General features: G+C 39.7%; 1 protein-coding gene across 1 annotated transcript in view; it reads right to left on the reverse strand.

Moving 5' to 3' along the window:
• The window catches only part of LOC138768814 (sialic acid-binding Ig-like lectin 13), a 32,287-nt gene that overhangs the window by 2,774 nt on the left and 10,703 nt on the right, over positions 1-18,810 (reverse strand). Inside the window, exons 5-9 of the mRNA XM_069946769.1 lie at positions 17,526-17,561; positions 15,561-15,821; positions 12,285-12,326; positions 9,552-9,809; positions 4,852-4,887 (exon numbers count right to left, since the gene is read on the reverse strand). Of these exons, the coding sequence (XP_069802870.1) occupies positions 4,852-4,887; positions 9,552-9,809; positions 12,285-12,326; positions 15,561-15,821; positions 17,526-17,561 (633 nt within the window). The remainder of the gene's footprint in view (positions 1-4,851; positions 4,888-9,551; positions 9,810-12,284; positions 12,327-15,560; positions 15,822-17,525; positions 17,562-18,810) is intronic.

Genomic DNA, 18,810 nt, shown 5'->3' on the forward strand with positions numbered 1-18,810 from the left:
TTTTTTTTGCAGCTGTTTTTATTGCAATACATACATTCTGATGGTTAGTCTCCAGCTCCTCTGTCTCCTGTCCTGAATTCTGATTTAGGATCCATTCACATGTATAGGATTTGCTGCAGATTTGATGTCACAGGTTTAAGGCCAGGTTCAGACTATGTAAGTGTGCGGCTGTATTTGCGGCTGTAATAGTGAGCGGGATTTTTGGTGGTTCATGCGTACGCTGGAAAGTATACGATATACGGCTGCACAGTGCACACTATGTATGAATCTACGGCCCGATCGTAAACGGACTAGTAAAAAATGCCTCTAATAGTTAATATATTAAATTAATAAAACACATTTTCTTTGTAATAAAGTCCCTTTCGTTGTTCAATAATTTAATTCTAACGAATTCATCATTTTGCAATTAAATATACTGTTAAAATAAATATATATATAAATGTATATTTATATATATATATTTATTTTTTGACAGTATATTTAATTGCACAATGATGGATTCGTTAGAATTAAATTATTGAACAACGAAACTGAATTTATTTCATCGAAAATGTGTTTAATTAATTAAATATTAATTAGTACAGGAAGCTCCATAAGCCGTTAATTCATATTGCCGGCAATAGAGCATTCTGTACTAATCATCACTTTACTTTAATTAAAACATCAAATGTTTCTTCTAATTATGTTATCACAATAGCATTATTAGAAGAAACATTTAGAATTATATGTGCGCTCAGCTGATTGGCTGATCGGCTGAGCCCACATATAAAGAGCCGGTCCGCAGTACAGTGACTTCATTGTGCTGCGGACCAGCGAAGAGGACACGTCGGGGTGAGTATAGAGCTCTCCCCACCCCCTCCCCAGCACTGCACCCCTCCCAGCAAGGAAGGGAGGGGGTCAGTTAACCCTTTCCTTGCTGGGATGGGTGCAGTCTGACATCAGTCTGGCCCCCAAGGGGTTAAGGGGGATGCAATACATCCTCCCTTAACCCCTTGGGGGCCAGACTGTAAGCAGCGATCTGTAAAGATGCTGCATACTGTAAGGAGCACAACACCGCTCACAATGATGGGTGTTGTGCTCCTGTTTGTGTGTTTTTTGAGTGTTTCTCCCTTTTTGTTTTTCAGATATCGGATTCCGTGGACTACGTCGATGACCAGCATTTTTTTTTTTTTTTTTAATAAAATGGTCAATGAAGGGTGTGGGGGTGTTTTTATTTGAATAAAATTTTTTTTTTACTTGTGTCTTGTCTTTATTTCTTTACTTTATAGACTTAGTAGTGAAAGCCGGAATCCATTACTAAGTTGGGGCCTAGTGTTAGCCGGTATAAAATGGCTAACACTAACCCCCTATTATTACCCCAGTACCCAATGCCACCAGGGGTACTGGGAAGAACCGGGTGCCAGTGGTCCCAGAGCGTCAAAATTAGCGCTCCTGGACCGGGCGGCAGCAGGCTGATAAGATTTAGGCTGGGGAGGGCCTAAACCAATGGCTCTTCCCACCCTGGTGTTACCAGGCTGCTGTCGTTTGGTTTTTAACCCGGCTGGTTATAAAAATAGGGGGGACCCTATGCGTGTTTTTTTTTTATAAATAAATAATTTAAAAAAAACGCATAGGGTCCCCCCTATTTTTATAACCAGCCGGGTTAAAAACCAAACGACAGCAGCCTGGTAACACCAGGGTGGGAAGAGCCATTGGTTTAGGCCCTCCCCAGCCTAAATCTTACCAGCCTGCTGCCGCCCGGTCCGGGAGCGCCAATTTTGACGCTCCGGGACCACTGGCACCCGGCTCTTCCCAGTACCCCTGGTGGCATTGGGTACTGGGGTAATAATGGGGGGTTAGTGTTAGCCATTTTATACCGGCTGACACTAGGCCCCGACTTAGTAATGGATTCCGTCTATTAGACGGCTTCCACTACTAAGTCTATAAAGTAAAGAAATAAAGACAAGACACAAGTTAAAAAAATTTTTTATTCAAATAAAAACACCCCCACACCCCTCATTGACCATTTTATTAAAAATAAATAAAAAACGCTGGTCATCGACGTAGTCCACGGAATCCGACGTAATCCCCAGGATACCGATATCTGAAAAACAAAAAGGGAGAAACACTCAAAAAACACACAAACAGGAGCACAACACCCATCATTGTGAGCAGTGTTGTGTACCTTACAGTATGCAGCATCTTTACAGATCGCTGCTTACAGTCTGGCCCCCAAGGGGTTAAGGGAGGATGTATTGCATCCCCCTTAACCCCTTGGGGGCCAGACTGATGTCAGACTGCACCCATCCCAGCAAGGAAGGGGTTAACTGACCCCCCCTTCCTTGCTGGGAGGGGTGCAGTGCTGGGGAGGGGGTGGAGAGAGCTCTATACTCACCCCGATGTGTCCTCTTCGCTGGTCCGCAGCACAATGAAGTCACTGTACTGCGGACCCGCTAATTATATGTGCGCTCAGCCGATCAGCCAATCAGCTGAGCACACATATAATTCTAAATGTTTCTTCTAATAATGCTATTGTCATAACATAATTAGAAGAAACATTTGATGTTTTCATTAAAGTAAAGTGATGATTAGTACAGAATGCTCTATTGCCGGCATATGAATTAACGGCTTATAGAGCTTCCTGTACTAATTAATATTTAATTAATAAAACACATTTTTGTTGAAATAAAATCAGTTTAGTTGTTCAATAATTTAATTCTAACGAATCCATCATTGTGCAATTAAATATACTGTCAAAAAATAAATATATATATATATAAATATACATTTATTTATATATATATATATATATATATATATATATATATATATATATATATATTTATTTTAACAGTATATTTAATTGCAAAATGATGGATTAGTTTAAATTTAATTATTGAACAACGAAAGGGACTTTATTACAACGAAAATGTGTTTTATTATTTTAATAGATTAACCATGAGAGACATCGGCATACTGCAGAGGATCGCAAACCCCGGTAATAGCGATTCATGTAAACTGTTTCCCTGCTTTCCCAGATGCATCCAGAGGTGTTTGCATCACTTTCTTAAGATTTTATTTGTTATTTTTAATTGAACCAGATTTCCAAGTAAATGACCGTATGTTTTGAGCCGCATGTCTATTTTTTCCCACGGCCGTAGTTTCATCCGCACATTTACAGCCGCATAAAAAATACAGCCGCACAGTTACATAGTGTGAACCTAGCCTTAAGCTGTAGATTTGCAGTTGTATTCAATAATTTAGTTACATTGATATCTGCAGCATCAGATCCTGTATGTGTGGCCCCTATGTAAGCATTCAGGATAGAATAAAGGAAGGCTGGAGACAAGCTGTCAGAAAGCCCATGTGACTGTCATGATGTTGGGCATCTTGCTATATGCATTGTAGGCCATATGTGTATTGTCAGCTGGGGGGGATACAGATTTTCATATATATATATATATATATATATATATATATATATATATATATACGTATATATATATATATATATATATATATATATATATATATGTATATATGTGTGTGTGTGTCATTCTCTAATACTATAGAAAAGACTAAGATAAAGACATTTATGAGATACTAGCAAAAATTATAGTATACAATTATATAAAATTATATAATTAATAGTAAATTAAAGGGGAACTCTCAGCAGGTTAGACGTCTCTAACATGCTGATATATCCCTATTGCACAGACGCCAGGGAGGAAGGTGTGTCTCTAACCTTCCTCCTCAGCACCTTTCCCGTGCTTTTAGCTGTGTACTTTGCAGTACAGTGGGTGGGTGGGGGGTTTCCTTAGGACTTCCTCGGATGATTGTTAAGAGAAACAGATTGCTGAACTCAGGGAGACCAGCCAAACGACAACACTGCCGGCTGCTAGTGAAAGCGCTCAATGCAGTGAAGTCCTAGGTGCATTGCCCCCTGGGAAACATGAATATGCAAAAGAGGAGTCCGTGGAGCCTCATTGAAGAGTCTCAAAACACAGGACTAGCCAGATATCCCTCCGGGAAGGACCCAGCCAAGGGGCAGCTCCTGTTAGGAAACCAACAAATCCACCATATTAAGTGGCCCTATAAGTCAGTGTAATGACAAGGGATAAACCAAGGCTAGGTAAACATCCACATGGTCCTTCCCGGAGGGATATCTGGATAGTCCTGTGTTTTAAGACTCTTCAATGAGGCTCCACGGGCTCCTCTTTTGCATATTCATGTTTTCCAGAGGGCAATGCACCTAGGACTTCACTGCATTGAGCGCTTTCACTAGCAGCTGGCAGTGTTGTTGTTTGGCTGGTCTCCCTGAGTTCAGCAATCTTTTTCTCTCATGGCTCTACTAGGCATTGCTCCTACCTAGCCAGAATCCTGCTCCACACTGATGAGGGGCAACACCCCGAAACAGCTGTATGTGGATGGAAACCTAGCCTTGGTTTACACCTTGTCATTACACTGACTTATGGGGTCACTTAATATGGTGGATTTAGTGTTTTCCTAATAGGAGCTGCCCCTTGGCTGGGTCCTTCCCGGAGGGATATCTGATGATTGGTGTAAACTATCCCCCTATACTCATGACATCTCCCAAGTTTTGATTTGCTGTAATGGATATGGATGTATATTATCCATGTTGTACTGCTATCTAAATTCTAGATGTCTCTTCTGCCTTTGTTGAAATTGTAAAAAAAAAAAAAAAAAACTTAAGGGAACAGAATAAGGGATAACAGAAATAAGAGAATGAAGAGAAAGATGAGGAGCAGAAAAACGGAGAAGGCAAATGATAAAGAGAAAAAGTAAGAGCTAATGTAACAAAGACAAATCACAATGAAAAGGATCCTAAAGTAATGAAATATAACTGCATACCGCTGCTCGTCTGCTCAGCTGGCGTCTCCAAATGATCTGAAAAGGTAAAGAATGAAATCTCATTATACACATCAAATATACTGTAATCTGAGCTTAATTCTAGGAAGCCAGGGCTGTGTCTGGTAGTAGAGCTAATGTGGTTGCTGGTTGCTGCTGCACCCACCTTAGCATTACTATAAGCATTACATATTGCCAGTTCTCAAGCTTGAGAAAGTTATAGGTCAAAATCTTGCACATTGGCTGAATATTTATTTATTTACAATAAATAAATGTTCACATTTATTTATTTATTTACTTGATATTATATATATCTTGATATTACTTGATACTTGATTACTTGATATTACTTGATTACTTGATATAATATATATATATATATATATATATATATTTATATATATGTGTATATATCTATATCATAAAAATCAAAGTCTGTCTGTCTGTCTGTCCTTCTGTCTGTCTGTCTGTCCTCTATAGACTTCCAAACGCCTGAACCGTTTGATGTACAGGAGGGGAGGGGGAGGGGAAAGAGAGGCGCCTCATAGAGATGAATGGGAAAATCTCCTCACTGCAAACACAGGTGATATAATTAGCTGCAGCAGACACGGCAGTTGGAGCCTTAGCAACCAATAGGATTACTGCTTTCATTTTCACAGGGAGCAATGGTTGCTAGGGAAGCTGCCTCACAACATCCACAGTAATAACTGGTAGACCCCCTACTCCATCTATACAGTACAGGTATACAGGACCCCCTACTCCATCTATACAGTACATGTATATACAGGACCCCCTACTCCATCTATACAGTACATGTATATACAGGGCCCCCTACTCCATCCATACAGTACATGTATATACAGGGCCCCCTTATCCATCTATACAGGACATATATATACAGGACCCCCTACTCCATCTATACAGTACATGTATATACAGGACCCCCTACTCCATCTATACAGTACATGTATACAGGACCCCCTACTCCAACTATACAGTACATGTATATACAGGACCCCCTACTCCATCTATACAGTACATATATATACAGGACCCACTACTCCATCTATACAGTACATGTATTTACAGGGCCCCCTACTCCATCTATACAGTACATATATATACAAGGCCCCCTACTCCATCTATACAGTAAATGTATACAGGACCCCCTACTCCATCTATACAGTACATGTATATACAGGACCCCCTACTCCATCTATACAGTACATGTATATACAGGACCCCCTACTCCATCTATACAGTAAATGTATATACAGGGCCCCCTACTCCATCTATACAGTACATATATATATACAGGGCCCCCTACTCCATCTATACAGTACATGTATATACAGTACCCCCTACTCCATCTATACAGTACATGTATATACAGGACCCCCTACTCCATCCATACAGTACATGTATATACAGGACCCCCTACTCCATCTATACTGTACATGTATATACAGGGCCCCCTACTCCATCTATACAGTACATGTATATACAGGGCCCCCTACTCCATCTATACAGTACATGTATATACAGGGCCCCCTACTCCATCTATACAGTACATGTATATACAGGACCCCCTACTCCATCTATACAGTACATGTATATACAGGGCCCCCTACTCCATCTATACAGTACATGTATATACAGGACCCCCTACTCCATCCATACAGTACATGTATATACAGGACCCCCTACTCCATCCATACAGTACATGTATATACAGGACCACCTACTCCATCTATACTGTACATGTATATACAGGGCCCCCTACTCCATCTACACAGTACATGTATATACAGGGCCCCCTACTCCATCTATACAGTACATGTATACAGGACCCCCTACTCCATCTATACAGTACATGTATATACAGGACCCCCTACTCCATCTATACAGTACATGTATATACAGGACCCCCTACTCCATCTATACAGTACATGTATACAGGGCCCCCTACTCCATCTATACAGTACATGTATATACAGGGCACTACAGGTATACCAAACTGTGACTGGGTAACACTGCCACACCAGACCTGACCAATACCGCCATACTGTGACTGGATAACACTGCCACACCAGACCTGACCAATACCGCCATACTGTGACTGGATAACACTGTCATACCAGACCTGACCAATACCGCAATGCTGTGACTGGATAACACTGCCATACCAGACCTGACCAATACCGGCAAACTGTGACTGGGTAACACCGCCACACCAGACCTGACCAATACCGCCACACTGTGACTGGATAACACCGCTATACCAGACCTGACCAATACTGCCATACTGTGACTGGATAACACCGCTATACCAGACCTGACCAATACCACCATGCCGTGACTGGATAACACCGCCACACCAGACCTGACCAATACCGCCATACTGTGACTGCATAACACTGTCATACCAGACCTGACCAATACCGCCATACTGTGACTGGATAACACCGCCATACCAGACATGACCAATACCACCATAATGTAAATGGATAACACCGCCACACCAGACCTGACCAATACTGCTATACTGTGCTGGATAACACTGTCATATCAGACCTGACCAATACCGCCATACTGTGACTGGATAACACTGCCATACCAGACCTGACCAATACCGCCATACTGTGCTGGATAACACTGTCATACCAGACCTGACCAATACCGCCATACTGTGACTGGATAACACTGCCATACCAGACCTGACCAATACCGGCAAACTGTGACTGGGTAACACCGCCACACCAGACCTGACCAATACCGCCATACTGTGACTGGATAACACCATCATATCAGACCTGACCAATACTGCCATACTGTGACTGGATAACACCGCTATACCAGACCTGACCAATACCACCATACCGTGACTGGATAACACCGCCACACCAGACCTGACCAATAACGCCATACTGTGACTGGATAACACTGCCACACCAGACCTGACCAATACTGCCATACTGTGACTGAATAACACTGCCATACGGGTAAATACAACCCTACAGGTATACAGGACACTACAGGTATACAGGACCCCAAAACTATACACTACAGGTGCACGGGACCTCCACAAAACTATATACTACAGGTATACAGGACCTCAAACTTTACACTACAGGTATTAAGGACCCTAAAACTATACACTACAGGTATACAGGACCTCCACCAACTATATACGTCAGGTATACAGGACCTCCACCAACTATATACTACAGGTATACAGGACCCCAAACTATACACTACAGGTATACAGGACCTCAAAACTATACACTACAGGTATACAGGACCTACACCAACTCTATAATACAGGTATACAGCACCTTCACCAACTCTAAACTACAAGTATACAGGACTCCAAAGCTATATACTACAGGTATACAGGAACTCCACCAGCTATATACTACAGGTATATAGGACCCCAAACTATACACTACAGGTATACAGGACCTCCACCAACTCTATACTATAGTTATACAGGACCCTCAAACTATTCACTACAGGTATCCAGGACCCCCGAACTATATACTACAGGTATACAAGACCTCCACCAATTATACACTACAGGTATCCAGGACCCTCAAACTATAAACTACAGGTATACAAGACCTCCACCAACTATACATTTCAGGTATACAGCACCAACTATATACTACAGGTATACAGGACCCCCGAACTATACAGTACAGGTATACAGGACCTTCACCAACTGTACACTGCAGGTATACAGGACCTTCCTCAACTATACACTACAGGTATACAGCCCCCCTCAACTACACACTACAGGTATACAGGACCCCCCCAACTATACACTATAGGTATACAGCCCCCCCCCAACAATGCACTACAGATATGCGAGACCCCTAAAAACTATACATTGTGGGTATACAGAAACCCTCCAACTATGCACTACAGGTATACACTAATTCCACTGATTAACTCAGATGAAACAATACCTTTAGCTTGGCCTCCTGGGCACCTTAGAACAAATCTAATAACACACTGACACTTTATACCCGGGCAGCGCCGGGTACATTTTCTAGTATATATATATATATATATATATATATATATATATATATATATTTACATTGATATTCTCAAGTCCAATCCACAGTCCGTCCAAAGAATTGACTTGTGTGAATATACCCTAACAGCGTGCATCCAACCTGAGATCTTTGGCTTTAATGGTGCTGCCCTACAGCAACACTTGGTCTTTGATTATATATGATCATAAATCCTATGGCGCCATGAGTGTAAATACTGAAATGACTGCTCAATGCTACTGATTTCCCTTCTTCTAGATTCCACTGTCGGACTTCCTGTTACAGCCACTCATCGCAGTCTTAGTTCTTCCCCATCTGATGGAGCTTGCACATTTGATTCCTGTATTACAAATTTCCTAATCTGGTCTGTACATTTCCCAATTATTTGCCAATCTCAGATTTGAGGTCTTGCAGGGTATTCTATCTTCTAAACCACAAGTATGTTTTCTCTAAAAACGCTAGAGTATTTCATAGTAAAACATCATTTTTAGTAACATTGAAGCCTTTGTGGATTTTATCGAGGCCATGGGTCAGGCAGCACAAATCTCTCGACAGACTCCCGTTAAATAAAAATGGTGGTTGTAGAATCCCTTTAGGCATATAATATTATATAAATGTTATATTGGAGGATACAACATGTTTTACCTTGTTTAATGGCAACTTGAATTCGTCGTTCTCTGAGCCCAAGCCCATTCCATGCCAAGCACTGGTAGACATCAGCCTGTGAGGACGTCACATTTATCTCTGCTGACAATCCACTGTTACTGGTTATAGAGGTTTCATTGCCAGCTGCTCCTCTTACCCAAACCACAGTACTGGGAGGGTTACCATCCGCTCTGCAGGTGAGGGTCAGGGTTTCATTTTCATTAATATTTACTTGTGATCTTGCTGGATGTTTTTTACCTGCAAACATTTTACCACAAAGAATCAGATAAAAGATTTTTTCCCCGTGTTCTGAACACCAGCTATAACTATTCCTGCAGTGTCCTCTGCTTCATGCCAGCTCTGCTGCTTCCATGTATTTCATTACTGTATCTGGGTCATGTGACCATCTGCCTGCTGGGAGGACAATACAATAATAATAATAATTCTCAGTGTGTGTGTCTTGCTCTCTCTCTCATCTATTAATCTATCTATCTATCTATCTATCTATCTATCTATCTATCTATCTATCTATCTCTTAATAAGGTAAGGGACTGTAAGTATACAGTAAAAAAGGCATCAAATTATTAAAAGGCTATGTTCACACAACATCAAAAATAGAGAAAAGGCAGCCGATTTTCCTATTTAAAATACTGTCCGTTTTTGCCGCGATTTAACTGACTGCAATGGCAATGCATTGAAGTCAATGGGAAGATGGACGTCCAATGCATTTATTGTATTGAATAACTGACGTTTTTGCCGCGGACTTTAAAATAATGAACATGATCATTATTTTCGGATGTCTTTTGCAAACAGCGGACGTATTTTATTAGTAGTTCACACAAAGTTTTCCTCTTTCCAGCGTTCTTTCTCCGTTTTTACTATTAAATTCAATGGACTTTTCAATTAAGCCGCATCCAAAGGGAAATTAGTAACCAAACTAGAATAATGTGCAAACACCAGTCATTGCACTAAGAGGAGGCCAGGCTGCTAAATAATGTCCGTTATTTTAGACTCAAAATAACGGGCGTTATTTTAAACTGAGCTGAAAAAAACGTGTGAACATAGCCTGACTGTGTGAAAAGAGCAGGATAACCAGCATCAGTAACTCTAATGGGAGTTTTGTTCATTCCTCTGTAAAAGAGCGGCAACACAGTCCATGCAGCTTCATCATATAGAAATGTCTTCTGGCTAAGATGATGACCCCATTGAGAGAAGCACATAAACGCATGGCATTTCCAAGGGGTCACATGACCTAAATGAAGGAAAGGATTCCAGGGATTTCAGATAGAAAGGAAACCTTGACAGGGCTAATAAGGGCAAAGTAAAATTAAAGTAAACTTTTGACTTGTCAGAGGTCTCATGACTTGTGGATATGGGATGGACTCTCGCTTTCCCTTTGAAACCCATCCAACAACAATAACCACAGACTATGAGATGAAGGCACAAAACACACGTTTTGGTGTTAAGATGCCACAGCGTTATTTATATCACTGGACTAACAATCCCAGGAGTCAGGTGACGTGCTCGGTCAATGGGATTCACGGATACTGGGAGATCCCCAGCTGTCTGATATACAGCACTCGGTCAGACAGCAAAAAGGGGGCGGCGGGTTCTGGCAGTCATTATAGCAGAGCCAGTCTACTGTCTACTACCCCAATGACTCTACTGAAGACCCTCACTCCTGTGCTTATACACCATGCCCGCCCCTGGATGATGTTCCCATCCTTAAGGCTGGTCACTTCCAAGGCTCAGCCTGTTCACCACCATGAGGTTTAACATTCGCTATGAGTTTAATTTATCATTTAAAAATTTTACACATTGTTGTACACTTTCAGTGCCATGAATGTATAAATTAGAATTACAGTCCAGGCAAAACTATGAAAACCTCTGGCACCCACGAAAGGGGAAAAAAACCCTTTGGAGGAAACCTCTAGGGGCTAATGGATTGCCCTTCCCTTGGGCTTAAAGGGTTAATGGCAAACTGTAACTGAACAAATAAATATTAAATTATTGTATATATATATATATATATATATATATATATATATATATATATATATATATAGTATTGTGCACGAACTGTTAATATTTACAATATTACATGTATCACTATACTTGCAAAAAGAGAATAAGTTGTTGAGTAAAGATTAAATAAGGCAGGGTGGGAGAGAAAAATGTTTCTCCAGATATTCTTAGAGAGAGAGAGAGAGAGGGGGGGGGGGATTGAGAGACAAGGCAGGAAGTTATATCTATACCTAAACTCCACCCTGCTCATAGCAATACACTAGGCATATACTGCTCCCTTTTAAAGCAGAACCACCTGTGCTCAAGTGTATACTACTATACGGGCAAAACTGTGGGGGGTTCCGGGTTCCTCCTTCCAAAGTAATGTCCTCCTTTGCTTAGGGCTCCAGGAGAGTCTGAGCTGACATTTTGCAAAACATTTAAAATGACCGAGGAGAAATGTGCGGTATCAGACTTCACTCCCTGGCATAAAACATTCCCCATCCCGCTTCACTGGATGGCACCATAGACTTTCAATGGATCGTACACTGAAGCAGGATGGAGATTACTACCACTTCTTCCAATGATTGTGGGGGTCTTAGCACTGAAATTCCGACCAGTCAAAACTCTATTTTTATATCATGATGAACTGCAGCTCCACATAACAAATTTATATATACTATACAGTATCTACACATAAAAAAAATATAATAAAAAATCAAACTTTACCACTGTCTGATTGAATGGTGATTTCCATATTCCTTGGTGGGTCTGTAGGAAAAAAAAGATATATTCCCATTTTTTCTTCTTTTTATTTTCTTATGATTTATTATGTCTTAATATACTGTATTTTAGTAACTACATAAATACTCACATTAGAGACCATCTATTTACCTGTCCCAACCATTCAACCATGCTATACATTCCTCCAGTTAGAGATGCCTCTCCATCAAGTGGGGCCCAACTTAGACACAGTCATCATAGAGTCTCCATGAAGAATGTTACAATGTGTAGCACTCACCATGATCAGTCTGCAGCACTCACCACAGTTAATCTGCAGCACTCATCATGATCAGTTTGCAACACTCACAGCAATTAGTTTGTAGCACTCACCATGATCAGTCTGTAGCACTCACCTTGATCACTCTGTAGCACTCACCATAATTAGTCTTTAGTACTCACCACAATTATTCTGCAGCTTTCACCATAATCACCACTTACCACGTTCAGGTAATGGAATGAATGCACTTGCTGTTTCGCTTTCCTAAGCTTCCAGATGTGTCCTAGAGAAATCTTAGATAAGCGAAACAGCTGTTGCAAACATCCTGCAGCAACCTGATGTTTTAATAATTTTTTTTTTCAACTTAGAAAAGACATTAAAGTTTTACGTACAGTACAGACCAAAAGTTTGGACACACCTTCTTATTCCAAAAGTTTTCTGTATTTTCATGACTATGAAAATTGGAGACTGTAGCGGCATGTTATTTCACTTGGTTTGTGTTTAGTTGGACCATCATTTATTTTTTAACAGGACAATGACCCCAAGCTGTGTAATGGCAATGTGACCAAGAAGGAGAGTGATGGGGTGCTACGCCAGATGACCTGGCCTCCATAGTCACCAGACCTGAACCCAATCCAGATAGTTTGCGGTGAGCTGTACCGCAGAGTGATGGCAAAAGGGCCAACAAGTGCCAAGCATCTCTGGGAACCTCTCCAAGACTGATGGAAGACCATTTCAGGTGACTACCTCATGAAGCCCATCAGGAGAATGCCAAGAGTGTGCAAATCAGGAATCAAAGCAAAAGGTGGCTACTTTGAAGAACCTAGAATATTGTTTCACACTTTATTTGTTAAGTATACTTTATAATTCCACACATCTTAATTCATAGTTTTGATGCCTTCAATGGCAATCTACATTTTTCAAAGACATGAAAATACAGAAAACTCTTTGAATGAGAAGGTGTGTCCAAACTTTTAGTCTGTACTGTAAATCTACATGAAATCAGTCCCACTCATAGTAGCACATACGGACATTAGTGAGGTGGTCCCCTACTCTAGGACCCCGGGGCTGATGGAGTTAGATGCCACTCTAGGGATTTTGAGACTTAGTTTTTTTTTACATATTCATATATCCCCGGGAGCAATGCACCTAGAATTTCACTGTAATGAGAGCTTTAGATGGCAGCGAGTGTTATCTTTGGCTGGTCTCCCCGAGATTAGTGATCTGTTTTCCATGTGCCACTTTAGGGAAAACATGGATACAGCTATAAGCTATATGTTTTCCTGGCAGCCCTAGGGGGGGAATCTAGTTTCTGCAGCCACCGTAGATGAAAGGCAGAGTGTTTGGGTTTTGATTATGCTGCAGAACCTGAGTGAACATTTTTTAAAAATTCAGTTCGCAAATTCAGAAAAAAAAAAACAAAAACATATATTATGTGAAAAAAGCATATTTTCATTTCAGTTATGTTTTTGTAAATAGAAAATAGTAAAAATAGAATGAAATGCACCGTATTAAGTAAATATATGGTGAAATAACTGCCGCCATTAATGCAAGGGAATTTCTATAATGCATTAATGCTGCCAATTATTTTACTATCTATTTATTACTTAATACAGCATATTTTCATCCTAGATTTGCTATTTTTCATATACAGTAGCAAAACTGTATGAAAATATACTACAAATTCCATTCATACATTTTCCAGCAACAATTACCTTTTTACTGAATAAGGTAATTTCTTGTAAATTTAGGCTCAATGTAGCAGCATGTGTACAACTGACACAATCAATTATCTTATTACACAAAGGAACAAAGTGATAGTCCTCCAAATCCTATCTCTGTTAAAAAATTTGATTTAATAATAGAAAAAGACAAAAACATAAAAAAAAACATAAAAGCATCAATATGCAAGTGATAGCATATAAAAAATACGCCGCCGGGTCACTGTGCTCCCAAGACTCTAGGAGTCACTCTACTCACTAATCAGGGCCCCGCACCACAAGTACTACACTATTAGTAAGCCAGAAACAAAAAAGGGCACTGTAGGTGCAGCACACTATAAATTGCCAAGGTTTGTTAGCTATGACCGCCCTAGTCATACAAAATAGACTGAAAATAAAACACAAGATTGCTTAGCCCTCAAAGCATGTCTGTGAGTAATTTTAAGTAAGTATGTATGTCCGAAAATCCACTCAAATATCTGTCATATACTTTAATAGTAACACTACAAAAGTTCCATAAAATCACTAACTGAAATTCCTATAATAAACAAGTATACCAGAGGGCACAGTTGGTCTAATACAGAAACAATTGTGATGCAATAGTAATTATTCTAAAACGACCTGTTTAGCAATGCACAGTTGTCTTTTGAAAGTGAAACAATGTCCCACAATAACGCATGCAATTGATGATTATGAGTCTCTTGGTATATACTGTATGTTTTTGTCTGTTTCTTTTCTTAAACTGTAAAAGAGAGTTTATTGGACATTGTTCCCTTGTGTAACAAGCTAATTGACTAATTGTTACACAATCAGTTAGTTGTACACATGCTACTACATTGTACCTTGCAATTTCATTCATAAATTTACCGGCAATTACCCTATTTAGTAAAAAAGCAATTACTGTGGGTATATTTATAAATAAAATTTGTAGTATATTTGCATTTCAGTTTTGCTTTTGTAAATGAAAAATAGCAAAACTAGAATGAAAATATGCTGTATTAGGTATATAGGGAAATAGCTGGCGGCATTAATGCATTATAGTGATCCCCTTGCATTAATGCTGGCAGTTGTTTTACTATGTATTTACCTAATACAATATATTTTTGTTTTCATTTTGCTATTTTTAGTTTACAAAAGCAAAACTGAAATTAAAATAAACCGGACAGCTATTGGACCTATATGTCAAATTTAGGGCCAAATGGTCCAGGTGTTTGGATGCCCAATATGGGATGGATAGACAAACCGACATTTCCTGTTATTATATTGAAAGAATACCATACTTACATAGTACATTTATAGTGATATTAGTGCCATTTATCACACAGTCAGTCAGTGCTGAGCAGGTGTAGGTACCAGTGTCCTTCATCGTCATGTTCTCTAGTTTGAGTTTTAGCTCTTTCTCAGTCCCATCCTGAAGAACTTTATTCCTCCAATCAGTCCAGGTCACATTAAATGTTCGTATACTTTGGACTGAGCATGTTAATATCATTTCTGAGCCTTCAACCACTTTGATGTCTTTGTTGTCTGCTTTATTTTTTTTCTTTCCTGGAAAAGAAAGTTTATTATACGACCTGGAGAAGAAATGAAGTAGATTTACCACCACGAAAGAACCATAGATCCCATACAGCTTCTATAGAGAACATGGATAGAAAGAGCCGGGCCCACGCTTTAGAAACTCTAAAATTGTGGCAAACAAGCAATGTACACCCCTGTATACAGCTACAAAATAAAAAAAAGTATTAATAACCTATAATATCAATCTAAATTCTACCTCAACCCAAAAAAATATTCTTCTTCATATCCTGACTAGTGATGAGCGAACATGTTCGTAAATGTACGTATGTTCGTACGAACATGACTGAAACGTACGCAACTGCGCAATTTACACTTTGCACCAGATAATCTTTATGCATGTGCGTAGACCAAAACTGACGCTTCTACTGTACATTCGTTATTTGTTCGTGAATGTTCGGTGAACACGAATTGATCTTTATTATTTTTTTTATGTTCGTGTTCAGGATCCTATATATAAATTGGGGTCTCTGTTTTCCTCTTTTTTTTTTTTGGCAGATAGAGTTGAATACATTGATTTGACATATCATTTATGGAAAAAAAATTGGGTCAATTTATAATTCCTTGTGCTAGTTCAGAGTGACAAAATGTTTTTAAAAAAAAGTTTGAGCAACATTAAAAACAAAAAAAAATCTAAACTCCTTAAAATGAATCTGTGAAATGTAAGTCATGTTTCAGACTGCTGATACTCTTAGATGTTGTTGAGACAAGAAGACACATGAGACCTTTCATATATGTGTCTGTGCTTCCATAGTGCAGAAAAATGCTCTACTTTTTCTCTGTTTGAAACTTCCATGTATATTCCATACAGGGAACATACCACAAGGTCTGATTAATATGAGAATATGAATCCTTTCTTATTGTTATCAGTCTATTTAATATATTTTGATGGAAATATGTCATCATTCCCTTTTTATCTTATCTCTCATTGTTCTTCCCCATTATCCCCTTGTTCTCTTTTTTGGCTCGGTCTCCACCAGTTGTGGTTTACAGATTCCTCATTTCTGACAATTTCTCTTGGCAGCCAACTGGTATTTTGACAACAACATCAATAACAATTCTCCAGACTAATAGGTTTGCTGTATCTCTATCGGTCTACACACTGTGGAATAATATGTATCCCAGCTATTACCTGCTGTAGATTTCAGCTATAATTTACTCCAGTTTCTGGCATTATAAGTCTGAGTAGTGATGAGCGAACGTCCCGAACACAAACATTTAAAAAAATGATCGTGATCAGTTTGTGTTCGCTGTACATTCACGAACAGATAATAAACGTACAGTAGAAGCATAGGTTTCAGCCTACGCACATGCATACAGATTATCAGGCGCAAAGCGTAAGTTACACAGTTCGGTACGTTTGCAAGTTTGAATATGTTCTAAATTGATTGTAATCGGCGAACATGAACAATTAGCGCCATGTTCGTATGTACATATGAACATGTTGACTCATCACTACACATGAGACCCCCATCAATGCTAATCCACAATTATCTATTTCATATTGACGCGTGCAAGGTAAAATACTCACAAGTGAGGCTCGGACAAAAATGTGCAAAATAAAACTGGTGGACATGATTTAGCAAATATCCCTTAGAAGATAGATATGGTTTAGTATAGAACATTATCATGGTGACATGTCAATATCGGCTCTTTGTAGAATAAGTATGGCCTTACCATTGATCTCCCATGTGACTGTAACAGATGTTGGAGCTGCAACATAGAATATATGTATGTTATAATCATTATTATTAACACATTGACTTCATGGTACAGGGACACGTTCTAAAATGACTAAACCCTGTGGCATAAGGCCTGGCGGTAAAAACAAAGCCTCATGTAGCTCATTCATAAAATATAACTTTATTGCTTCAATTAAACTAATATATATATAGAGAACAAAAAAAGTTTGAGAACACACTTCTCCTGCATGTCTGACTAGTCTAATAATTTAAGGCTAGAGGTCATTTCAGTGCCTTAAGAGAAACAGATCGCTGATCTCAGGGAGACCAGCCAAAACGATAACACCGCCGGCTGCTAGTGAAAGCACTCAATGTAGTGAAATCCTAGGTGCATTGCCCCCTGGGAAACATGAATATGCTAAAGAAGAGCCCGTGGAGCCTCATCAAAGAGTCTCGATACACAGGACTAGCCAGATATCCCTAGCCAAGGGGTGGCTCCTGTAAGGAATCCACCAAAACCACTATGAGGATTTCACTGCATTGACCATTTTCACTAGCAGCCGGCGGTGTTATCATTTGGCTGGTCTCCCTGAGATCAGTGAACTGTTTCTCTTATGGCTCTACTAGGCATTGCTCCCACCTAACCAGAATCCTGCTCCACACTGAAGAGGGGTAACACCCTGAAACAGCTGTCTGTGGATGGATACCTGGCCTTGGTATTTCCCTTTTCATTACATTGACTTATAGAGCCACTCAATATGGTGGTTTCCTTACAGGAGCCACCCCTTGGCTGGGTCCTTACCGGAGGGATATCTGGCTAGTCCTGTGTTTCGAGACTCTTTGATGAGGCTCCACGGGCTCTTCTTTTGCATATTTCAGTGCCTTGTCCCTAAGACTCACGTACTGTATATAGATACACAAGGAATGACTGTTGTTAAAAAAGCCCCTTTTCATTTTAAACAGCAGTCATTCCTTGTGTGTCTATGTATATGTGAGACTTAGGGAGAAGCCTTGAATTATTAGACTAGTCAGAAACACACAAGGAGGACTGTGTTCTCAAACTTTTTTTGTTCTTTATATATTATATTTTAATTGAAGTTATAATTTAGGCATGATCTACATGAGGAGTTTTTCACTGGCAGGTATTGTGCCTCAGGGGTTTGTGATTTGATTTGGTAGTGATCCCCCTGGCCCACCATAGAAGGGCTTTTGAGATTTGAGATATGTTCTCTGCTTATATTTTTGTACTTTGATAGTGTCTGATGTACCTTAATCCCTTT

Source organism: Dendropsophus ebraccatus, chromosome 12 (genome assembly GCF_027789765.1).
Source record: "Dendropsophus ebraccatus isolate aDenEbr1 chromosome 12, aDenEbr1.pat, whole genome shotgun sequence".
Classification (NCBI taxonomy): domain Eukaryota; kingdom Metazoa; phylum Chordata; class Amphibia; order Anura; family Hylidae; genus Dendropsophus; species Dendropsophus ebraccatus.